The sequence below is a fragment of the Sorghum bicolor genome, chromosome 2 (genome assembly GCF_000003195.3).
Source record: "Sorghum bicolor cultivar BTx623 chromosome 2, Sorghum_bicolor_NCBIv3, whole genome shotgun sequence".
NCBI classification, from domain to species: Eukaryota; Viridiplantae; Streptophyta; class Magnoliopsida; order Poales; family Poaceae; genus Sorghum; species Sorghum bicolor.
In genome coordinates this window covers 4,213,886-4,234,339 of record NC_012871.2, presented here as the reverse complement: position 1 = coordinate 4,234,339, position 20,454 = coordinate 4,213,886, and the positions used below count along the sequence as shown (strand labels likewise).

Sequence of the window (20,454 nt, the reverse complement as noted above, 5' to 3'; positions counted from 1 at the left end):
CGAGCCGGGTTTCTCGTTGGTCTCCAAACGGAAATCCCAGAATCTCGGGATTCCTTGCTACCCTTGCCAAATCCGCGCGGTATGCCCCTATAAGACTCCTAAATCAACCCCGCATGCCCCTTTTCGTCCCCAAGCTCTTTAATCCGAGCCCTAGACGCCTCTGTCACGTTCTTTCGGATCTCGCCGAGCTCAAATCCTAGCGCCACCGCGGCAAGCTCTCCTTGCTCCACCTCGGGCCGAACCAAGTGCATAGGTGAAGTCGCGGTGAGCTGCTCGTCATCCCAGAGTTTTCCTTTCGCGAAACGGTGCTCGGAATCGATAGCTAGCCGGCTCTCTCCATCTCACCTCTCTGGTTTGATTCTGTGCCATCCGATCCTAAATCAATGGCCCAGATTAGAAGATACCTCTTCGTGGCAATTTTCCTAAAGAGTCCCTGCGATCTTTACAAATCAACCCGCGGTCCAAAGCGCATAGATGGAATACGCCTTTCAGTTTTGAAAACGTAAACTGCCTGGCTTGATTCAAAATACGCTTCCTGATATTTACAAGTTTGCCACTGGATTTAGATTGCTCATAAAATATTCATTTTAACTCCGTTTTTGTCCGTTCAAATTTCGTTGGATTCGTATTTACGAGCTCTACATGTTAGAAGTAATATATTTCACTGTTTTGAAACTTTTTATTTCTGCAGTAGCATTTAATTAATTATTTACCTATAGGAAATCTTAGAAAATTCATATCTTCTACGTTTTAATTCCGATTTTCGTGAACTTTACGTTTGTGTGATCGTAGCGCTGCGTAGAACATTTTTATAAACTTTTATATTTTATTTACCACTGTTTGGTGTATTGTTCTAATTTTAGCTTGTTTGCTTCGTGTATGATTGTCTACATTGGATTGCGTGTTGTTGATTGATGATCGGGTATAGACGGTGAGCGATACGTTGGTGAGCAAGATCAAGTCTTTGAAGACCAGCAGGCTCAGGAGAGCTTTGATCAAGGAAAGTATAACTTGGGATCATCCTTGTTACCTATACACAATTAATACGTTATATATCATATGCATGCTTTCACCTTGATAACCTTAGCAAAATCATAGATGATTGTTATCCTGAATTCCTTGTTACCTATTTGGATATGCATTCGGGTAGTTCTTGCTAGTGCTTGATTATTAATCCATGATCTTGTAACATGAATATTTGAATATACAATAAACAATAAAATAAGCTTTCTAGCAACTTGAATATAAAGGGTGGAAAGAACTCTAGCTTTTGCTAGATTGATCTTGACCCTCCATAAGGACTTTTCCCTTGGCAAAAGCCGGGACAACTCGTACAACCATGAGGGCTACATGGCTCTGGTTTTAGCTCAGTATGAGGACCTTTTTCTAGCTTGTTAGCGGTTACCTTAAATGGCGTAAGAATGGCTAGACACGTTGGGTATAGTGTGGCCTCTGTCCATGCGTATAGGCTGCGAGTTATGTGCCATGGAAGGGGGGCTCTATATCTGCCTGCCGAGTGAATCTAATGGCCCTAACTTGTTAGACGAAACCTTTGAAAGGCTTCATAGTGATCCCTGCCGACCTCCCTAGGAAGGGGGTTAAGAGACTTGCAACCTCGGGCGAAAGGGTAAATCACGACTCATGGGTAAAGATGTACAACCTCTGCAGAGTGTTAAATCTGGTATACTAGCCGTGCCCACGGATACGGGCGGCCCGGAAAACTGACGGAATAGGCGGACTCTGATGAACATGACTAATGATGATAAATGATGGTTTATTATGTTGTTTATATGTGTTATTCTTAATTCTTGTATACATTGATCATGTGGTTATGGGATTTAGTTTGCTACCTTGATATTGCTATCCAATGATTAAATATGTTATCCACTATTAAAAGCTAAATGCAGTTAAACCAGTGTCAGCCATTTGAGCCTCATGAACCCCTGGTTATACTTGTTGAGTACGATATGTGCTCACTCTTGCAATTTTCCCCACACTTCAGGAGATGTTAGGCTTGTGCTCAACCAGTCAGTTGGATCCTGTGGAGAGAAGTTAATACCCGAAGTTTGATGTTGTCTATCCGCTGTTTGCTATCAAAGGTTATATCTTTTATACTACGTTCGTTATATAATTTATGCATTGTCTTTTGATATTACCCCTTATTTTGTAGCTATATGTGAGATTTGGCTTTTAAAACTCACATATGGTGTATATCTGGTTTTGTCCTTAAAATCGGGTATTACATAAGTGGTCGGCCTCTGAAAACAACCTCCATTTTTGTAGATTTTAGGAGGCGTGTAAATCGATTAACGAAGGTGGTTGAATGTGACCACCTCACTTAATAAAAACGCCCACCTCGGTTAATCTCTGACATTAATCAGGGCAGTTTAAATTTCCGCCTGTCTCTAAGGCCCTTTTCCAAACGCCTTGGTTTTTTGTAGTACTGTCCTAAGATTCCAAAATCTAATTCAATGATCATCCAAATAATAACAGTATTCGAAATTATGTCCATTTCAATACCATTACTGCTTTGGTATTGGAGCCAATTCAATTATAACTCCCCAATATGAACAAGTCAATTTGGAATGGAGTGTTTATAGAGGAGTAAAGTGTGAGGCCTAAGGTTAGTGGTTTTTTTTTTGATATTTTTTGGGTCTGATTTATGGTTTTTGAAAAACAATTTACAGAGACCACTCGTGTTTCCCGCCGATTCGTGAAACTCAATTTTGTTCGTCTCTACAAATTGATTTAAAAGATACTCCCTCCGTCCATTTATTGGGTTCGTTTAAGCAAAAAAAAAATCCAAGAGTCGGCTTCGTTTAAGAGAGGGGACCACGGTTTCACGTCCTCCCATGCGCTCGCGACTCCTCGTTTGTAACCCGGCATTAGATGCGCGTCATCCTTCCGTTGCGTCAAATACCCCCTCCGTTTCCTCCCGTTAGCAACGTGAAAACGAAACTTATATAGGCCACGGCAACGTGAAAACGAATTTGCTAGATGGTGGGCGTTGAAAGATTGATTTCTTTTGGTGTAGGCGGCAATAGAAGGAAGTGCGAAATTTTTGATTTTGGGCCGCTGAATTTGGCAGGTGATTGTGGCGCCAGATAGTGCTTGGGCGCGGGATAAAAGAGTATGGAAATTTTCCTTCCCTGACCGCGCGGTGCTGCCTTCTAAAGAGCGCGATAACGGGCGCGCGGCCGGGCGGGCGGCCAGGCTAACGACGTTTTAGCGGACGTTTTAGTGGGGAAGTGCAACGGTTTCACCAGAGCAGCGATTAAATGCAAAGCGGGCGTGCCTTTGCGGCTCCTTGGTCATTACGCGGAGGGTTAAGGCGAACCCAATAAATGGACGGAGAGAGTATGGTTGAAAAACTGCCTCTAATTGATGAAAGAGTAGAGGCAACTAGGCTAACCGTATCACTTCTAAGACTTTCAAGCCGCCTCTACAAATTCTTTTGGTAGTAGTTCAAGCTGACGGCGATACAGGCGCGGCAAGTGTATCGTGTGCCAAATTAAATTGATGACGAGGCGGAATTGAAGTCTAATTTGAAAAGTCGTACTTGTTGCCCGTTGAAAAGTCGCTGTCAAGTAGCCGGCAGCATAGCAGACAAGTATATATCTATATATCATTCTACGCATTATGGTCTTGTCTTAATTCAGAACATAAATCTGTCCTTATGCATCAAAGTGGCGCAGGTACCATCTTAACATACGATAACAAATCTAGTAGTCCGTAATACTCTAATTCATTGATGAGAAATCAAAGCCTCTTACGTACTACGCCAACCACCCATAATTTGGCGGGTATGTTGAACACATCTGCTCCACAAAGCTAGGTGCCATGGCTCTCTAGAAGCTTAGCAACTATAAATAGTACCCTGTGATGAAGAGCATGCAGATTCATTGGGTGCTTTCTTTGTTTGTTTTGAACAACCAGGAAACCGTACCAAAGAAAATTTGTACGTGGTAATGGTGATAAATCTACAACGCGATTTTCACATGGCTGAAGGGGAAGGAGAACATAGCTACGCAAAGAATTCGAGGATTCAGGTGACTCTTCTATCCCTTTTTACCATACATGCACAAATCTAACTATATGAAGTACGCATTTATATATGTACCACAGTGAGAAGTATTAATATCTTATTGTATATTCCACTTAAATGATTTTATAGGTATGTAAAATAATATAGTTTGCTATTATTGTTTATAGGAATGGATTATATATATTGATATTGTAATCCCCACCAAAAGTTGAATGCACATAGAGATTTGTAGGATACTCCCTCCGTCTATAAAATAATGCAATTATGGTATCCTTGCTTATCAGTTGAGCTTGAGTTTAAGCAAGTTTATCGTAAATAGTATTATTGTTTATGTCTCTAAATAAGTTCATTATGAAAATATATTCTATAACTAATCTAATAAGACTTATTTTGTATCAAGAATATTTATCTTTTTTTATATAAATTTAGTTAAAGTTCAAACTTTTTGATTCCACAAAATCCGAGAATTGTGTTCTTTCTTGAACGGAGGTAGTACATAACATGTATCTAAGAGCTACTATATATATTTTTCCCTCTACGTGCATACTACTAGGAGAAGCTTATGGTACGAACTCTGCCCATCATTGAGAATGCTATAAAGGAAGCATGTACTGCTCTTGCCCCCAAAACCATGATCATTGCTGACCTAGGATGCTCTTCGGGACCAAACACATTGCGCTTCATCTCCAGTGTGTTAGACATCTTATCTGGCCAATGCAACAAATCTACTGATGGATGTGATCCTATGGAACTTCAAATCTTCCTTAATGACCTACCTGGTAATGACTTCAACCAGCTCTTCAGTTCACTTGAAAACTTGAAGCATGGTACAATAATGGAACAAATGGGGTACACACCACCTTTGTACTACATTTCTGGGTTGCCAAAATCGTACTACAGCAGGCTGTTTCCTCGTCAAAGTGTCCATCTCTTTCACTCCGCTTGTTGCCTTCATTGGCGCTCTCAGGTATTTGTATCAATGCTTATTGCAAGAATCGAAGTTATTTATGCATGGATAAACATTTGCCCATGGCAAATCTTGCAGTTCTTTATTTAGAGTTCAGAGTGACATTCTCAAATTCCATGTATGATAGGTACCCGAGGAACTTTATGCAAGGAATAAAACCCTGTTAAACAAAGATAATATTTACATCGCAAAGTCCACGCCGTCATTTGTGGTGAAGTTCTTCCAAGAGCAGTTCCATAAGGACTTCTCACTCTTCCTCAAGCTACGTCATGAAGAACTTGTATATGGAGGAAAAATGATTTTAACATTTGTTGGGAGGAAGGATGATGATGTATACAGTGGAGATAGCGTCCAACTTTATGGATTACTTGCAAGATCACTGCAATCTCTTGTTGCAAAGGTAAGAGTGGAACATATAAATTTAGTTTTACCTTTTTTGTGTGTGGTTTAAACTTCAAAAATCAGTTGGCATGTTAAATAAACAATGATGCTGATCATAATCTATAGGGCCTTGTGGAGAAAGAAAGGCTAGAAGCTTTCAATCTACCGTTGTATGGGCCATCAATTGCTGAAGTGAAGGAAATAGTCATGGAGAGCCACATGTTCAAATTGGATCACATCAAATTACTTGAGCTAAACTGGGATCCTTATGATGATACAGAAGGCGATGATGTCCATAACAGTGTCCGTAGTGGCATGAATGTTTCTAAGCTTGTTAGAGCATTGATGGAGCCTTTGATTGCAAGTCATTTTGGAGAAAACATACTTGACTTATTGTTTGCAGATTATTCATATCTCTTAGCCAAGCACCTTGAGCAAGAGAAGACAAAAACCGCCTTTATCATCATGTCCTTGAAGAAACTGTAGTAGATGCTATACGTGAGTGCCATGAACAAATTTCTGATGTAATAAGATACCTAATGCTATACGTCATACTTTCAGCGTACTTAAATTCTATTGTGCATTTGTTCCGGATAATACGTGGGGTACTTTGCTTCACTGGGTGAAAAATCATTGCTGTCCATTATTAGCCAGGCAGCATTTGCTTCTCTAGGTCCGTGTTGCAGTCACGGCTCTCTGCTGTAGGCCCATTGACGAGCCCTTCGGCCTGAAGGTCACGGAGAGACGAAGTTGAAGTCGACGTTGATGTTGACGGTTGAGCTGAATGCTGTGACGGTGAGGTGGAGTTGAAGTCGACACGAAGCTCACAGTGCCTCTTGTGGCGGAGTTCATGATGAGGTGGAGTTGAAAAATCAACATTGATACACACACGATGAGGCACAATCGAAGTCGACTTCGATAATGACAGCGAGCGCATCGACCCAAAAGCCATGGCAAGGTAGACGCTGATGCAGAAGGCGAATCCCTGCCTCCAGCTAAAGGTGACGGTGCAGGTAGTGCTCAAGTCGATGTTGATGCTGTCGGTGTGCCCCTCTCTAGCTGAAGGTGATGGTGAGCCAAACTTGAAATTGACACCAACATATACAAACGATTAATTAGTCTCTCGAGCTGAAGACCATGACGAGGGAGAGTTGAAGCTGACACTGATGCAGATGGCAAGTGTATTTTGGGGGAATGCCCTTCACACACAACACCCTCTCCTACTACTAGCCAGCCCGCAACACAACCGAATGCGGGAGCACCTCACCACCAGCACAGGGACCCTCGCTAACCAACACCCCTGGTGAGGGACGCCTTGATTCTCTGTTTCTGCAGGGCAGAGAACCATCCACAAGGCTTCGACGGGTGGAGGAGACCTTCGCGCCACCAGCCCAACCCCTGTTTGGAGGGGCGTGGAGAATGGTGAACCCACCGCCCCCCTCGAGATCCCGACATGGTTAGAAGAGCGGTTAGAGGCGAGGGTCAAATGATCTCGATGCCCCTATACGTCAAAGTAAGAGGACCCCTAATTGGGCTGGTCAAAATTATAATTTTCTATTGGCCACGGATATGACCTTTGTATATCTGTGGATTATTACTATTGGGATAATGAATTAGTAGTCATTTACTTTTTGAATTTACTCCTATTCTCACTCATATCCCTCTTTGAGTAAATCTCATTTTTCCTAAACCTGTAGGACACTCTCAGCCTCCTCATGCTACCCCGTAGCGAGGTAGGAAGCCGAGCGAAGCCCCACATGTACTGAGCAAAAGTAGATTGCGAGGTGAAGTTGAAGTTTACATTGAAAAGTCGTACATGCTTTGCCGGTGGAAAAGTCGTTGCTGTCCATTAGCTAGGCACCACACGTGCTCTTCTAGGTATTAACATGTGTTTCCATTTGCTGCCGGACAAGCATATATAATCTGTCAATGTTATGTCGTTTTTTATTGGTCTTGTAGTTTCTTAATCAAAACATATACTCCCTCCATCCCAAATTATATGTCATTCCAAGAATTTTAGAGAGTCAAAGTATCTCAAGTTTGACCAAATTTATATAATAAAATAATAACATTTATAATACCAACTAAGTATCATTAGATTCTTCATTAATTATATTTTCATAGTATATCTATTTGATCTTATAAATCTTTATAATTTTTTCTATAATTTTGATCAAACTTGAGATGTTTTGACTCTTCAAGATTTTTGGAATGTCTTATAATTTGGAATAGAAAGAGTACTTTTCTTATACATCGAGTGGCGCAGGTACAATCAAGACAAAAAAAAAATCTCTATTACCCTCTAATTCATTGATGAGAAATCAAAGCTATTTGTCATTTCACCACACATAATTGGTCAGATATTTTGAAGACATCTGGTCCACCATAGGTGCCAACGTCTCTGGTATCTGGTCTAGCTACTATAAATTCTACCCTGTGATGAAGAGCATTCAGATTCATTGGGTGCTTTCTTTGTTTCTTCTGAATAACCAGGAAACTATACCAACAAAATTTCTAGTGATGATGACAAATCTACAACGCGACTTTCACATGGCTGAAGGGAATGGAGAACATAGCTACGCAAAGAATTCGAGGGCTCAAGTACTCTTCTATCCCTTTTCACCATATAAACTATGCAGTATGCATTTGTAGTATGTATGAACCACACTGAGAAGCACCAGACCTAGCAATTATTTCACTTAAATCCTTTTATGGTATTGTATGGATTTATTTAGTGTATGTATAACAATTATATTTTCTATTAAAGTTTGTTGGGATGGTTTTTTCATATTGTAATCTCCACAAAAGTTGAATGCATATAGCATATACATATGTTTTATTAAACATTGTCTTTAACATGTTCTTCGCGAAAAAAGAACATGTTCATAGATATATGCAGATTGTACGACAAATAACATGTTTTTAAGAGCTACTATATATTTTCCCACTGTGCATACAAATAGGAGAAGCTTATGGTACAAACTACGCCAATTGTTGAGGATGCCATAAAGGAAGTATGTACTGCCCTTGTCCCCAAAACCATGGTCATTGCTGACCTAGGATGCTCTTCGGGACCAAACACATTGCTCTTCATCTCCAATGTGATAAACATCATAGCTGGCCAATGCAATAAATCTATTGGTGAATGTGATCCTGTGGAACTTCAGATCTTCCTAAATGACCTACCTGGTAATGACTTCAACCAGCTCTTCAGTTCACTCGAAAACTTGAAGCATGGTAAAATAATAGAACAAATGGGGTACACACCGCCTTTGTACTATATTTCCGGGTTGCCAAAATCATACTACAATAGGTTGTTTCCTCGTCGAAGTGTCCATCTCTTTCACTCCGCTTGCTGCCTTCATTGGCGATCTCAGGTATTTCTATCAATGCTTACTGCAAGAAGTTATTTATGCATGCATACATTTGCCCATGGCAATTTTCTTGCAGTTCTTCAGAGTTTAGAGTAATGTTCTGAAATGCAACATACGATAGGTACCTGAGGAACTTCATGCAAGAAATGGGACTCCTTTAAACAAGGACAATATTTACATCACAAAGACCACACCGTCGTCTGTGGTGAAGTGCTTCCAGGAGCAGTTCAATAAGGATTTCTCCCTCTTCCTGAAGTTGCGTCATGAAGAACTTGTATATGGAGGGAAAATGGTTTTAACATTTGTTGGGAGGAAGGATGAGGATGTATATAATGGAGACATGAACCAACTTTACGGATTACTTGCAAGATCATTGCAATCTCTTGTTGCGAAGGTAAGTAAGAGTGGAACATATAAAGTTACTTTTACATTATATTTTTTTGTGTGGTTTAAACTTTGGAAATCAGTTGGGATTTTAAATAAACAATGATGTTGACCATAATCTATAGGGCCTTGTGGAGAAAGAAAGACTAGAAGCTTTCTATCTACCGTTGTATGGGCCATCAATTGCTGAAGTGAAGGAAATAGTCATGGAAAGCCACATGTTCAAATTGGATTACATCAAATTACTTGAGCTAAGTTGGGATCCCTATGATGATACAGAAAGTGATGATGTCCAAGACAACATCCGTAGTGGTATCAATGTTTCTAAGTTTGTTAGAGCATTGCTGGAGCCTTTGATTGCAAGTCATTTTGGAGATACCATACCTAAGTTACTGTTTGAAGAGTATGCATGTCTCATGTCCAAGCACCTTGAGCAAGGGAAGCAAAAATCTTCCTTTATCGTCATGTCCTTGAACAAACTGTAGTAGATATACGTCAGTGCCATTGAACAAATTTCTAATGATAATAATATAATATAATATAATATATCTAATGGGACCTATATATATGAAAGTGACAGTTGTTGCATGGCTCCCTGTTGATTTCTGTTTTGGATCGTGTTCAGCTCTAATGCTTGTGTGTAGACCTATTCTATATAGCATATAACTTCGATCGTAGAAACCAATTTCCAGTTGTGTAGCTTCATAATAACTCTGCAAAGCTTCTATATAATTTCCTTTCGATTGGGACAACATACATCCATTATATATGGTAGTTCAATCTTTTCAAAAAATCTCCGTTCCAAAACCGTACATGAGGTTTTCATCTCAATACAGTTTCTCGTAAGCGAAAAATCTATACAATAAAAATAGAATAAGTACCCATCTCATTATGGGCCAAAGGAAGCTGAGTCTAATTATGTAGAAAAGCTCTAAAGTGTGTTTCTATTGTATTGGCTATATATTATCACTTCTTACGATAGGATACTAGTCCCTCCGTTCCAAACTACAAGTCGCTTGACTTTTTTGGTACATCATTTTGCTACATATCTAGATATAATATATGTCTAAATGCATAGCTAATTCTATGTACCAAAAAAGTTAAAGTCACTTATAATTTAGAACGGAGGGAGTACTAGACAATGACCTTTAGGGCTACATCATAACCCCTCACAACCAGCAAATGAACTGATTGTAGGTATGCAGGAGTGACACCAACATGTAATCTGGTTAAATAACCAGAAGGACTGAAATCCAACGTTATCACTCTAATGTGACTTCATGAGCTCTCTTTGTAAAACGATCTGTTTTTCAATAAAAGCACAGTAGGGGCAACCCTCCTGTTTACATTAAAAAAACACTCAAATGTGACACCTGAATTGATGGTTTGTTTCAGGCATTCAGTTATTTGCTATTGTTAGTTCAGCTTTTGGACTGGTACACTGATCGATTTTGGCGAAGGGGAAGAGACAAAGGGCAGGTTGAGTTTTCTGATACTCGTGACTCGTGACATGACATTAGTGCGCTTGGCAGCAGACTACAGCGTACCTGCTACATGTATACACGCTGCTGCACACATCCATGGAGCTAATAATACTTTGTAGTTGCAAACTAATTTTAGATCGATTGGTTGGGTTGCTGGTGGTGGAATGTATGCATCCGGATTAATTTAGGATTTAATGGTGCTATGCTTTAAGTGGTAAGCGACATCCATCGACATCGAGGCGTCTGTGGTAACTTCGTGAATCTCAATCTACCGGCCTAGTCCTTTAAAAAGACTCATAGAGGTAGGGTTTATATATCTATGTTCATACGGGTGAGTGTATGTGCACTTTGTGGGCACCTACTTTGTACCGTGTAATTCTAAAACAAAGACTTTGTAGCTAGCTGCACACAAGGATGCTGGTCTCAGACATTTTGGTAGCTTGCCTGATCTTTGTAGAATGTGATCCGATACAAAAGCTTTTTTATTCTTTTAATTGATGAATCTTTATTACTACTTTAGCAATACTTTCAGCGAACGAACACTGTTATTCTCTCACAACAAATTAGTATCAGCATAAGCCAAATTTCAGCGAAACAAAAATTTTGGATCTTTTTTAAACCATCTAACCCAATTCATCTTTATGGGCAAAGTACAAGAGAGTGATGACTATCATTGCATGCACTTAATATATAGCCCTGATTGCAATAGCTAGAAATCAAACACTGTCAGCATCACATGATAGCTGTGATCACACTTCAGTCGGCCATTGATAGATCCTTCATTGGGACTGAGTGGTTTGTTGTCTTCATCTCTAGCTTGGGATGGCTTTCCTTCTATATATTGATAGCTAGAATTGGAAGTAGAAAAGTGGGAATATACAGCTTACTAGGATAGTTTTACATTGACAATAACCTTCTTTCCCCATTTATGTTCGGTCAGACAAAGGAAGAGTTCGAAAGTAGATTGATGGAAGTCATATCTTGGAGACTAGCTAGAGTGGGCATTGGCAAAAACATGATATGTCAAGGAACCAATGAAATAGAATGGCCCCTGTGCTGAAAGTTGTACCTAGGTGAAACGATCATTCCCCAATGGTGAAAGGATCGGAGATGTATTTCTTTTTCCCTTCTTCCTATCTTCCATTTTCTTCCCATAAGCAACCTTGATGTTTCCTCACAAACCATCTTAAACATTATCTTGGCAGAGCAAAGTCTATCTCATAACTGTTGTCAAAATTTTTATAGAACCTCTTGCTATATGCTTGTATCCTCCCATTGTGAAGTGTGAAAGTAAACGATTATCACTTTAGATCCATCCGGTGACACATATCTAGTGTCATCCCAGCATAGTACCCATCTCATGTTCTCTTTTATTCATTTGTCCTGATGGGGAAGATCTATAGTGTTGGATTTAATTGGATTTGACCAATTATATTTAGCAATTAACTCAAAGGAAATTTCAAGGCTAGGATTAATGATAGGTGAAACTCACAATGTGTTAGTAGCCATTAGTGGGATGTTTTAAGGTGGGTTTGTGGCTGATTAGTGAGTTATTAGTAAGGGACACAATTGATTTGTCAGTTACTAGTAACAACTATATGGTCTTCATGCCATTATCAACCAGGTTGATTAGTGGGTTACTAGTAATGGACAATTTATTTGTCAGTTATCGGTAGCATACATGGTGTTCATGACCATTATCAATCACTACGCATGTCTCTTGGTGTCCCTAAAAGGCTGCATAAGGCGGCACTCTCATCTTGTCCACGAGCACATGACAACCACGCCTCGTCACTTCACTGTTGTGTTGTTCTTTATCATTCCCATCCCGGTTCATGTGTGCACTGCTTGGGTGAAGACCAAGAATTAGGTTTTTGGGGAGCATCCACAAGCTCAATCGATCCACAACTTTCTCTACTTTTCGGCGGTGACTTTCATGGTGAATGGCACCACAACTGTTGTGAACTACACCAAGCGAGATGACTACAACAACATATGCTATATCGACTAGCATAGCTGGCCCTGGTGTCGCTAGGTATGTTACTATTGCAACCTATCTTCTCATTTCTATGGTTAAAATCATGATTCGTATGATGCTCGTTACCTTGCTAGCCACTAGATCACACATGCACATGTCTGATGTCACAAAACATGTTATTAATCTATTTCTAGATTAAGTTGGTACTAAAATTGCCTAATTAATATATAGTGTGGGATAGTCATCCACAATAACAAAGGTATGGCTCTATACATGAATTAAGGGCTTCTTTATGTATTCATGCCATGTCTACACACTATCTTTCTATAGTTTCATTATATCTTCACTCAAAGAATAAAATGTCATGTATATTGATGCCAGGCAAATCCCAAGCTTTGTATACATTAGAAATTTAGGCAAATTCAATATTGATTTAGTCTAAAAAATATTAACAACATGTTTATGACATCAGAAAAGATGCATGTGTGATCTAGTCACAAGTGAGTTGATGAACATGACACTAATCATGGATTCAAACATAGAAAATAGAAAGAGGTTGTCACCAGAGTTGTTTCCGCTAGTTGACATAGCATTTATAGATGTAGTCACCCCACTCGTTACAGTCAGTTTTGGTAACCACCAACATAGGGAAGTAGCAGGAAGAAGTCATTGAGCCAACAATAAGTAATAGAAAGAAGATCGAGTAGTCACGCCTTTTGGATTATGCTACCTAAGAACCTGATTGCTAGTCTTCACCCGAGTAGATGAACCCAAGAATAGCTTTCGCTTCAGAGGCCCGCTCTCCCAATTCCCATATGCAAAGTAACCGGGACAAGGATTCTCAGGTTGCAAGGGAAGCAGTGGAAAAATCTACGTATGGGAAGTCTAGTCTTACTTCGCTCTCACTCGCACAGGATAGGTTGTAGGGATGCGCCTCTTATTTTGCTCTCTCTCACAAAAGACCAAAAGTCTCTCAGAAGTCCAATGGATTAGGCATCGATGTGTCGATGAGTAGAGTATGAGAGATCAAAAGTCAGGAGAAACTTAGAGTAGAAATAGAAGCTTATGTAACTTTCATCATCAAATTAGACCAGAAACTTCCATAGCTCCCATCATGCATCATGAGTAGAAATTAAACTCTTGGCATCAAATGGCCAAAGTGGCAAAAACCAACCCTGGCCCTGCACCACCCTTATTTCGCTCTCCCATGAAAGACTAGAAGTCTCTTTCATAACTTGATCCCATCATTACGTACGGTAGAAAAATATAAACTCCCGTAACCGCTGTCATCACAAGCAAAAATTCCTGGAAAAAATATAAACTCCTGCAACTCCCATCATCATGAGCAAAAACTCCTAAAATTACTATCATGCTCTTAAAACTACTATCATCAAATGGCCCAAGTGGCAAAACTAACCCTAGCCCCGCACTACTCCTATTTTTCTCTCGCACAAAAGACTAGAAGTCTCTCCCATAATCCCCATCATCTATAATTCCCATCATCACGAGCAGAAACTCCCAAAACTCCTATCTTCAAATGGGAAAACCAATCCTAGCCCCACACCACATCATGTCCTGATGGGCCAAGCCCGATCCCGTGCACACACATAATCAGCGTGGCTTGACGATGGTTTGCGTGCTTGTGGCATGCCTTTTTTATCTCTCAACTTCTTAGTAGATGCACACATAATCCACCTATATAAGTTGAGTCAACATTTAGTCAAAATCACATAAGGACTAAAGGATTATTGCACATAACATTTGATATAAGTAGTAGGAGCTATTTGATTTAATTAAGTTAAAGTAGGCCAAGCCTATAATTAAATCCAACAAAGAATGCATATAAAAAGTAACAAAATGAAGATGTGTCCTAATTGAACAGATATATCTTTGGCAGATAGATGAACCACACGATGCACAATCTTCGCCTAAATCAACAATGTTTCAAACTTTACAAAACTTAAGGATGACGACATGGCCTCGTCTCATCTCTCTCATTTTGTTTCAACCTTGGTGAGCCACGCCAAACCACATATGGGTCTTCTTCTTCTTCTTCTTCTTCTTCTTCTTCTTCTTCTTCTTCTTCTTCTTCTTCTTCTTCTTCTTCTTCTTTGCGACTAAACCACATATGGGTCCAAATAGGGACACATATAGTGTGTAGATCCACATTGGGGCTAGATTGTGGGACAAATAGATCAATTATTTAGCAAAGAAAATATACAATCATCCATTGAAAGTAGATGGATTGCATTATCTCTTAGAGATCATATTTATGCCCTTTTTCTTCCATTATCAAGTGACAATTCTTCATTTCTTCTCACCTTTTCTCTCAAGTTAGGATGGTAAGCATAAATTTCTTTCGCCAAACCGGGGTTATATTTAATTTACTCATCCCAATTGATTTCATTTGCACATGAAATTCTATTAGCAGTGCATCGATCATGTCTTGAGCTTTCCGTTATAACACCTCATCGTCTCCATGATTACCTATAATTCACTCATTTGCAGCACTAGGACAGTAGCAGGGGCACATGCTTGGCATGATCGGCATAGGCAGCATCCCAGTAACTTGGACTCGTCGCTCATGGGGCAGACAAGGTGTCGGAAGCAAGGAACAGTGACTGTGCGATGCTTCGGCTAGAAGCGATCCTGGAAGGAAGTGGTGCAGTAGGCTTCTTGGGCTGGTGGGGGTGCCTCGTATTGGGCCATGGGGGTGCCTATAGGGCCAAAATTTGCTAGCTCTCAAGAAATTCAAAAATCAGAGGGGGTGCCTGGGTGCCATTATTAAGCTTCACCCCTAGTCCTACACAAGCACCTAAGGGGGATAAGAAGTTTGATGGAACTTTAACAAATATTGTCTATGTTGTAATTATTTTGAATAAACCTAACCGATTGTGTATATACAATGTCTATGCTGAGGGAGTGATTTTTTGCTTGTATGTTGATGAGATACTATGTTTAGCGACTAACATTAATGTGATTAAGGAAGTCGAAAGATGACTTCTCCCAACTTCAAGAAGAAGTTTGTTGGAGTTGCCGGTGTTAGGTTAAACACTAAGCAACTAAGAGAATGTGATGTTAGGTTTACACCCATGTAGTTCTATTATATAGAAAAGGTCTTGATTCACTTTGGGTATAGTGACTACAAAACAACTCCACATTGTTTGTAGTGCATTATTATAAAAAAACAAAGCATAAAAGGGTCAATTGAAATACTCCTAAATATTTGGCTTCCTTATGTATTTAGTTGGCATGGCAAAGCTTGATATCACGTTTTTTATGGCAAATTAAGATGACTTTCGAATCCAGGATATGATCAGTGGTGTGCTCTTGAAGAAGTAAAATATGCTATTTAAATTTATTGTGGGTTATGGTATTCACTATAATAGGTATCTAATGGTGTTGTGAAGGCCCCAAGTGGTTATGTGTTAGTACTTGGAGGCATTGTTGTTTCTTAGAAGTCTTGCAAGCAAATCATCTTTGTAGGATGAACAATGGAAACCGAACTAAGAGCATCTCCACCTAATTAATCTCTTGTATTACATCTCCTAGTTTTAGGAGAGTACTTGAAGAGAACATTGTTCTAAAAGATTACATAAAACTTGCCTTCTATATCTTTTAGGGATCATGAATTGGGGAGAGGACGTTGTCTCCTCTATTTAAGAGAAATGATGCTTCTCGTGGGAGATCTCTTAAAAAATTATACTCCGTCCATCCCTATTAAACTGTTATTCTCACTTCCCGAGAAATAATATATAAAAAATATTAATATTTATGCTACATAATTAATACCACTAGATAGATCATTGAATCTATTTTTATAATAAATTTATTCAGAGATACAAATGTTGCACGTATTTTTCTAAAAAAATCTAGTCAAATTTACGGTACGAAAACAAAAAACGACGGTTATTTAGAGACAGATGAAGTAGATATTGGAGATCTGCTGTAGCACCTCGATCTTCTAAAAAATATCGGGTGGAGATGCTCTATCAACATTAGTAGCTATATTTCACTCTTAATTGGGGTCACGTGGTTTGATGAACTCTTACTAAATTGGTTGTTGTTCAAAATTGATGTCACTATCATAATGACCCATGTTAATCAACCTTTGGGGTCAATCCTTCTAAGGACAACAAGAAGCCGTCATGGCATGTAAAGGTGCAATGGGAGTCTATTGGGAAAAGAGAAATGAACTACTCTAGAGTAATAGCACATGACTATGTTGAGGCGGCTATAAACGTAGTAGATACCTTTTGACCGAAGTCAGCAAGGAAAACCCAGCCTATTTTTTTTTATTTTTTGATAATGCAAACCTGTTTAAATTAATTCGCTCCCACGTGGAGTCGAACCCAGTTCTGCTGGTGCTACTCAGGTGCTCTAACCACTAGGCTAGAGGCCCATTATTCGCAACCTAGTAGATACCTTAACAAAGGTTTTATCAGATGTTGCATCGAGAAAGATGTGCATAAGCTAAGAACCACACATATGAGTCATGCAGCAGTGATAACCTTACCCTGTGAGATTAGATACCTGAAGTAGGATGGTTAAGCAAATTTAGTAAACCTATGATGCTGTAATTTTCTGTCAGACAATATTGTAAAAAAAAATACCTTTGGAATACAGCTTCTGTTGGGTTGCACACAGGAAGAAAAAATGATTTCTCCATCGAGGTAGTGTTGACGGGATGATATGCCCTGTCGGGCTCCCGATAGAATTAATTTCCTTGATGGTTCTTTAGCATACAGGAAAAATGATATTTCCAGTAAACTGTTAGCTGAGACTAGGAGTAGTATAAGTATAGGTGTTGTCAATAAAATCTGTAGAGATAAACTTTCTTACAATGACCTTATTATATATATATATAAGGCTGGCAATACAGCGGACACAGCAAACTCATCTGATCACCTGGAACAGGTGAAAAGGCCGGCAGGCCCCGTATCCGTATACATATATAGATATATATATAGCTTTGGACTCTTGCTAGCGTAACCTAGCTAGTTGAAACACCAGTAGTAGCAGCAGCAAGTCCAATTAATAAACAACAGCATGCATTCGAGAATATATATAAAAAAAAAAGAAAGAAAAAAATTGATCCGACGCGACGACCACGCACACACAAAACGATCGATGTTGTCAAGTAACGAATGCGATAATGCTTGATCCCTGCTTGCACACAGGAATCTAGAAGGCGAGCACGGCCGCGAGCACGGCACCAGCGGCGGCCACCGCGCCGCCGACCGTGTAGCTGACGGGCGCCGCCGACGGCGGCTCCGCATTCGGGCCCCCGGCGGGTGCCTGGACGTCGATGACGAGCTTCATGCCGTTGAGGCAGTGGTTGGGCTTGGTGCAGATGAACCACATCTTGCCGGGCTTGTCCAGCGTCACGACGTCGTTGCCGGAGTCCCACAACTTCATCTGGTTGCCCTGCAGGTTGCACGCCAGGAAGTCGTCCTTGCCCACCTGGGCCACCGTGTGGTTATCCTTGGGGTACATGAACACTGCCAGAGAACCAGACAATAATGGGGGTTAATAAGTGATTCCAACGAGATATATATATATATATATATATAGTGCCTGTGCATGTGATGGTGTTGTCGATAGTCTCGATCGTGCGTACTGAGGCTGTCGCCGACGGTGAACGTCTTGTTGTCGGCCCAGTGGGTCTCGTTGAACTTGGCCCTCCAGCCGAGCTCGTCGCCGACCATAAACACCGTGGCGGAGGCCAGCGGCGCGAGGCACGCGACGGCGGCGACCACGGCCAGGAGCTGCATTTGGCGGTAAGCCATTGCCTCTTCACTGGCGATCGACGAGCTAGCTAGCTAGCTTGCTATGGCAGATGTGGCACTACTAGAGTAGTCTGTGGCTGCTAGCTGCTGTGCTGCTGTGGCTTTCTAGTGACAATCTCGCGTCTACTTATACAACAGAGGGGCATGCATTGCACGCAGCTATAGCCTTGACCAGGTAACACGGGACCAGGTCGATGCAGGTCATTTTATGAGGTCACTGGCTGCGGCAGCTGCTAGCTAGCAATGCAGCGGCAAGGCGGACGGCATATACCCTATACGCCGTCCGGTCGGTAGTGCCTGACAAATGGACTGATTCTAGCTCAATCCAGCTGCCGAATAGCTGATAAATGCGAGGTGAGGTTTGCATTGGGATCATCACAGGATGGAACAGCCCAGCAGGGACGCATGGAGTGTGACAAAACAACGTTTGGCGCTACTGGAGAGGCAGCGATGGTTCCTTGCTTCGGAATTTGGATGTATCCTCGTAAGTTTATTCTTGTTCTTCCAATCAAGCATGGACAATTTCTTGGCAGTATATATAAATAATTCAATTTAGGTTCTGATTGGAACAATTGGTGTGCTAATAGTTAACTAACTATTTAGCTAGTTATTCTAAATATGAGGTTGGATAGTTCGTTAAAACTGTTCTCAACACTCCACCAGCTGCTACTGAACTGTAATTGTTAGCAATCCTGCTAGCTAAATGTTACGGTTAGCAGGTCTCTATTTCAAAAAAAAGTTAGCAGGTCTGTTTGGATCCTCGCCTGCTAATTTTAGCCACTAACTCTATTAGTACTAGTAAAGATCCAAACAGGCTCTTAGATATTTGTCAAATGTAAGATGGATGAGGTCCTGGTGTATCCGTGCATCATACATTCATGCTTGACCATATTAAACTTCAGCCCCAAATAGATATGTTAAAATGTATGTCAAAAGGAACCTTAATTCCCATAATTAAGAAACAAAAAAGAAACCACAACCTCTATTAAAAATAATAAATTGATTAAGTAGCCACATTGGCTCAATAAGTAATTCACATAATTAATTAAATAATTAAGTCAATATTTAATTAAAGATAAACAATATAGGAGCCATTCCAGATAGTAGCATATTCTACCTTGGATGCCAAGGATCATGACACAACTACTCCATTATAAATATATTCAAACACAAGCCGTTTGATTATTGATTTGTTAAGCCGTATTAATCATTTTTGCAAGACCATCTGCAACATTGTTAAGGCCTCGTTTGGCAGGACTCCGACTATGATTTCTTGTGGCTCCTTGTAAGGAGCTCTGCCAAACGGACATCTAAAAATAGCTCCTTGCAAGGAACTCGAAGGAGCCAAAGCTAAAAAAAGTGGCTTCTCCTAAAAAACTTCAAACACATGGTTGATATACGCCCATGTGTGTTGAGTTGTGATGAGGCTTTGGTTGATTTTGAGACTAACCCTACCATGAGTGTGCAGAAAACATGTATCTTGGCTATGTTGGTAGCCAGGACCACAAAAACGGTCCACGGACATAGAGAAGGTAAAGAAGAGATGTGTCATGCCAATGGACTAGGAGCAGTAAAGGACAAATGTGAGGCTTAGACCGAGGGACCAAGATGGCCAGAAGACTAGCCATGGGTGGCTGACACTTGGGGACATCAACAAGCAAGTGTACATTTAAAAAAGTAGATCGTGTTGATCAAGTTAAGATGATCATTGACCAAGTCAAGCAAAGGCACTGGAAATGATTGGGCGGTCGAGGACACATGTTGACATGTGTTGAGATTATGAAAGAGGCATAGACGATATGCTTCTCTACAAAGGTTTAGTGGTTTGGGCCTTAAAACAACCAGCGACCGATTTTTCGGTTTTGGGTCTCAAAACTTGGATGGAGGTCATAATGAAATTGGAGGCGGGATTTGGCGTTATCGCGAAGCTTGCATTGAGGCGAAGCAAAGTCATGAAGTGCTCATGGTTGTCGGATGCATAGATCTCAAGTTGGACCATTTGCCTCTAGGTGAAGTGGTTCAGCCAAAATATCTATGGGCTTGTTGGAGATG

At 40.4% G+C, this 20,454-nt stretch overlaps 3 protein-coding genes across 6 annotated transcripts; 2 read left to right on the top strand and 1 right to left on the bottom strand.

Moving 5' to 3' along the window:
• Window positions 3,969-5,949, top strand: LOC8081168 (anthranilate O-methyltransferase 3). Its single transcript, XM_002461468.2, has 4 exons — window positions 3,969-4,049; window positions 4,599-5,012; window positions 5,140-5,412; window positions 5,520-5,949. The coding sequence occupies exons 1-4, from the start codon at window positions 3,969-3,971 to the stop codon at window positions 5,877-5,879; spliced, it is 1,128 nt and encodes a 375-aa protein (XP_002461513.1). The 3' UTR covers window positions 5,880-5,949.
• On the top strand, window positions 7,188-11,045 carry LOC8059554 (benzoate O-methyltransferase). Of its 4 annotated transcripts, XM_021452959.1 has the most exons (6): window positions 7,217-7,271; window positions 7,660-7,797; window positions 7,887-7,994; window positions 8,357-8,770; window positions 8,889-9,161; window positions 9,277-9,723. In XM_021452959.1, exons 3-6 carry the CDS (start codon window positions 7,914-7,916, stop codon window positions 9,634-9,636), a joined length of 1,128 nt encoding a protein of 375 aa, XP_021308634.1. In that variant the 5' UTR covers window positions 7,217-7,271; window positions 7,660-7,797; window positions 7,887-7,913; the 3' UTR covers window positions 9,637-9,723. The 4 variants fall into 4 exon arrangements, with proteins under 4 accessions (XP_021308635.1, XP_021308634.1, XP_021308636.1 ...); XM_021452960.1 differs by lacking the exon at window positions 7,660-7,797 and having other exon boundaries at window positions 7,188-7,271; XM_021452961.1 differs by lacking the exons at window positions 7,217-7,271; window positions 7,660-7,797; window positions 9,277-9,723 and adding an exon at window positions 10,547-11,045 and having other exon boundaries at window positions 7,804-7,994.
• LOC8081167 (basic blue protein) lies at window positions 17,496-18,494 on the bottom strand. Its single transcript, XM_002459338.2, has 2 exons — window positions 18,234-18,494; window positions 17,496-18,114 (listed from the first exon to the last, which is right to left on the bottom strand). The coding sequence occupies exons 1-2, from the start codon at window positions 18,400-18,402 to the stop codon at window positions 17,798-17,800; spliced, it is 486 nt and encodes a 161-aa protein (XP_002459383.1). The 5' UTR covers window positions 18,403-18,494; the 3' UTR covers window positions 17,496-17,797.

Excerpts from the sequence above, each read along its gene's own strand:
- LOC8081168 (XM_002461468.2), top strand. The coding sequence starts at position 3,969 with ATGGTGATAAATCTACAACGCGATTTTCACATGGCTGAAGGGGAAGGA. Across the intron at positions 5,013-5,139 it reads GCCTTCATTGGCGCTCTCAG|GTACCCGAGGAACTTTATGC; the intron begins GTATTTGTATCA and ends CATGTATGATAG. Across the intron at positions 5,413-5,519 it reads TGCAATCTCTTGTTGCAAAG|GGCCTTGTGGAGAAAGAAAG; the intron begins GTAAGAGTGGAA and ends CATAATCTATAG.
- LOC8059554 (XM_002461467.2), top strand. The coding sequence starts at position 7,833 with ATGAAGAGCATTCAGATTCATTGGGTGCTTTCTTTGTTTCTTCTGAAT. Across the intron at positions 7,995-8,356 it reads CAAAGAATTCGAGGGCTCAA|GAGAAGCTTATGGTACAAAC; the intron begins GTACTCTTCTAT and ends GCATACAAATAG. Across the intron at positions 9,162-9,276 it reads TGCAATCTCTTGTTGCGAAG|GGCCTTGTGGAGAAAGAAAG; the intron begins GTAAGTAAGAGT and ends CATAATCTATAG.
- LOC8081167 (XM_002459338.2), bottom strand. The coding sequence starts at position 18,402 with ATGGCTTACCGCCAAATGCAGCTCCTGGCCGTGGTCGCCGCCGTCGCG. Across the intron at positions 18,115-18,233 it reads CACCGTCGGCGACAGCCTCA|TGTTCATGTACCCCAAGGAT; the intron begins GTACGCACGATC and ends GTTCTCTGGCAG.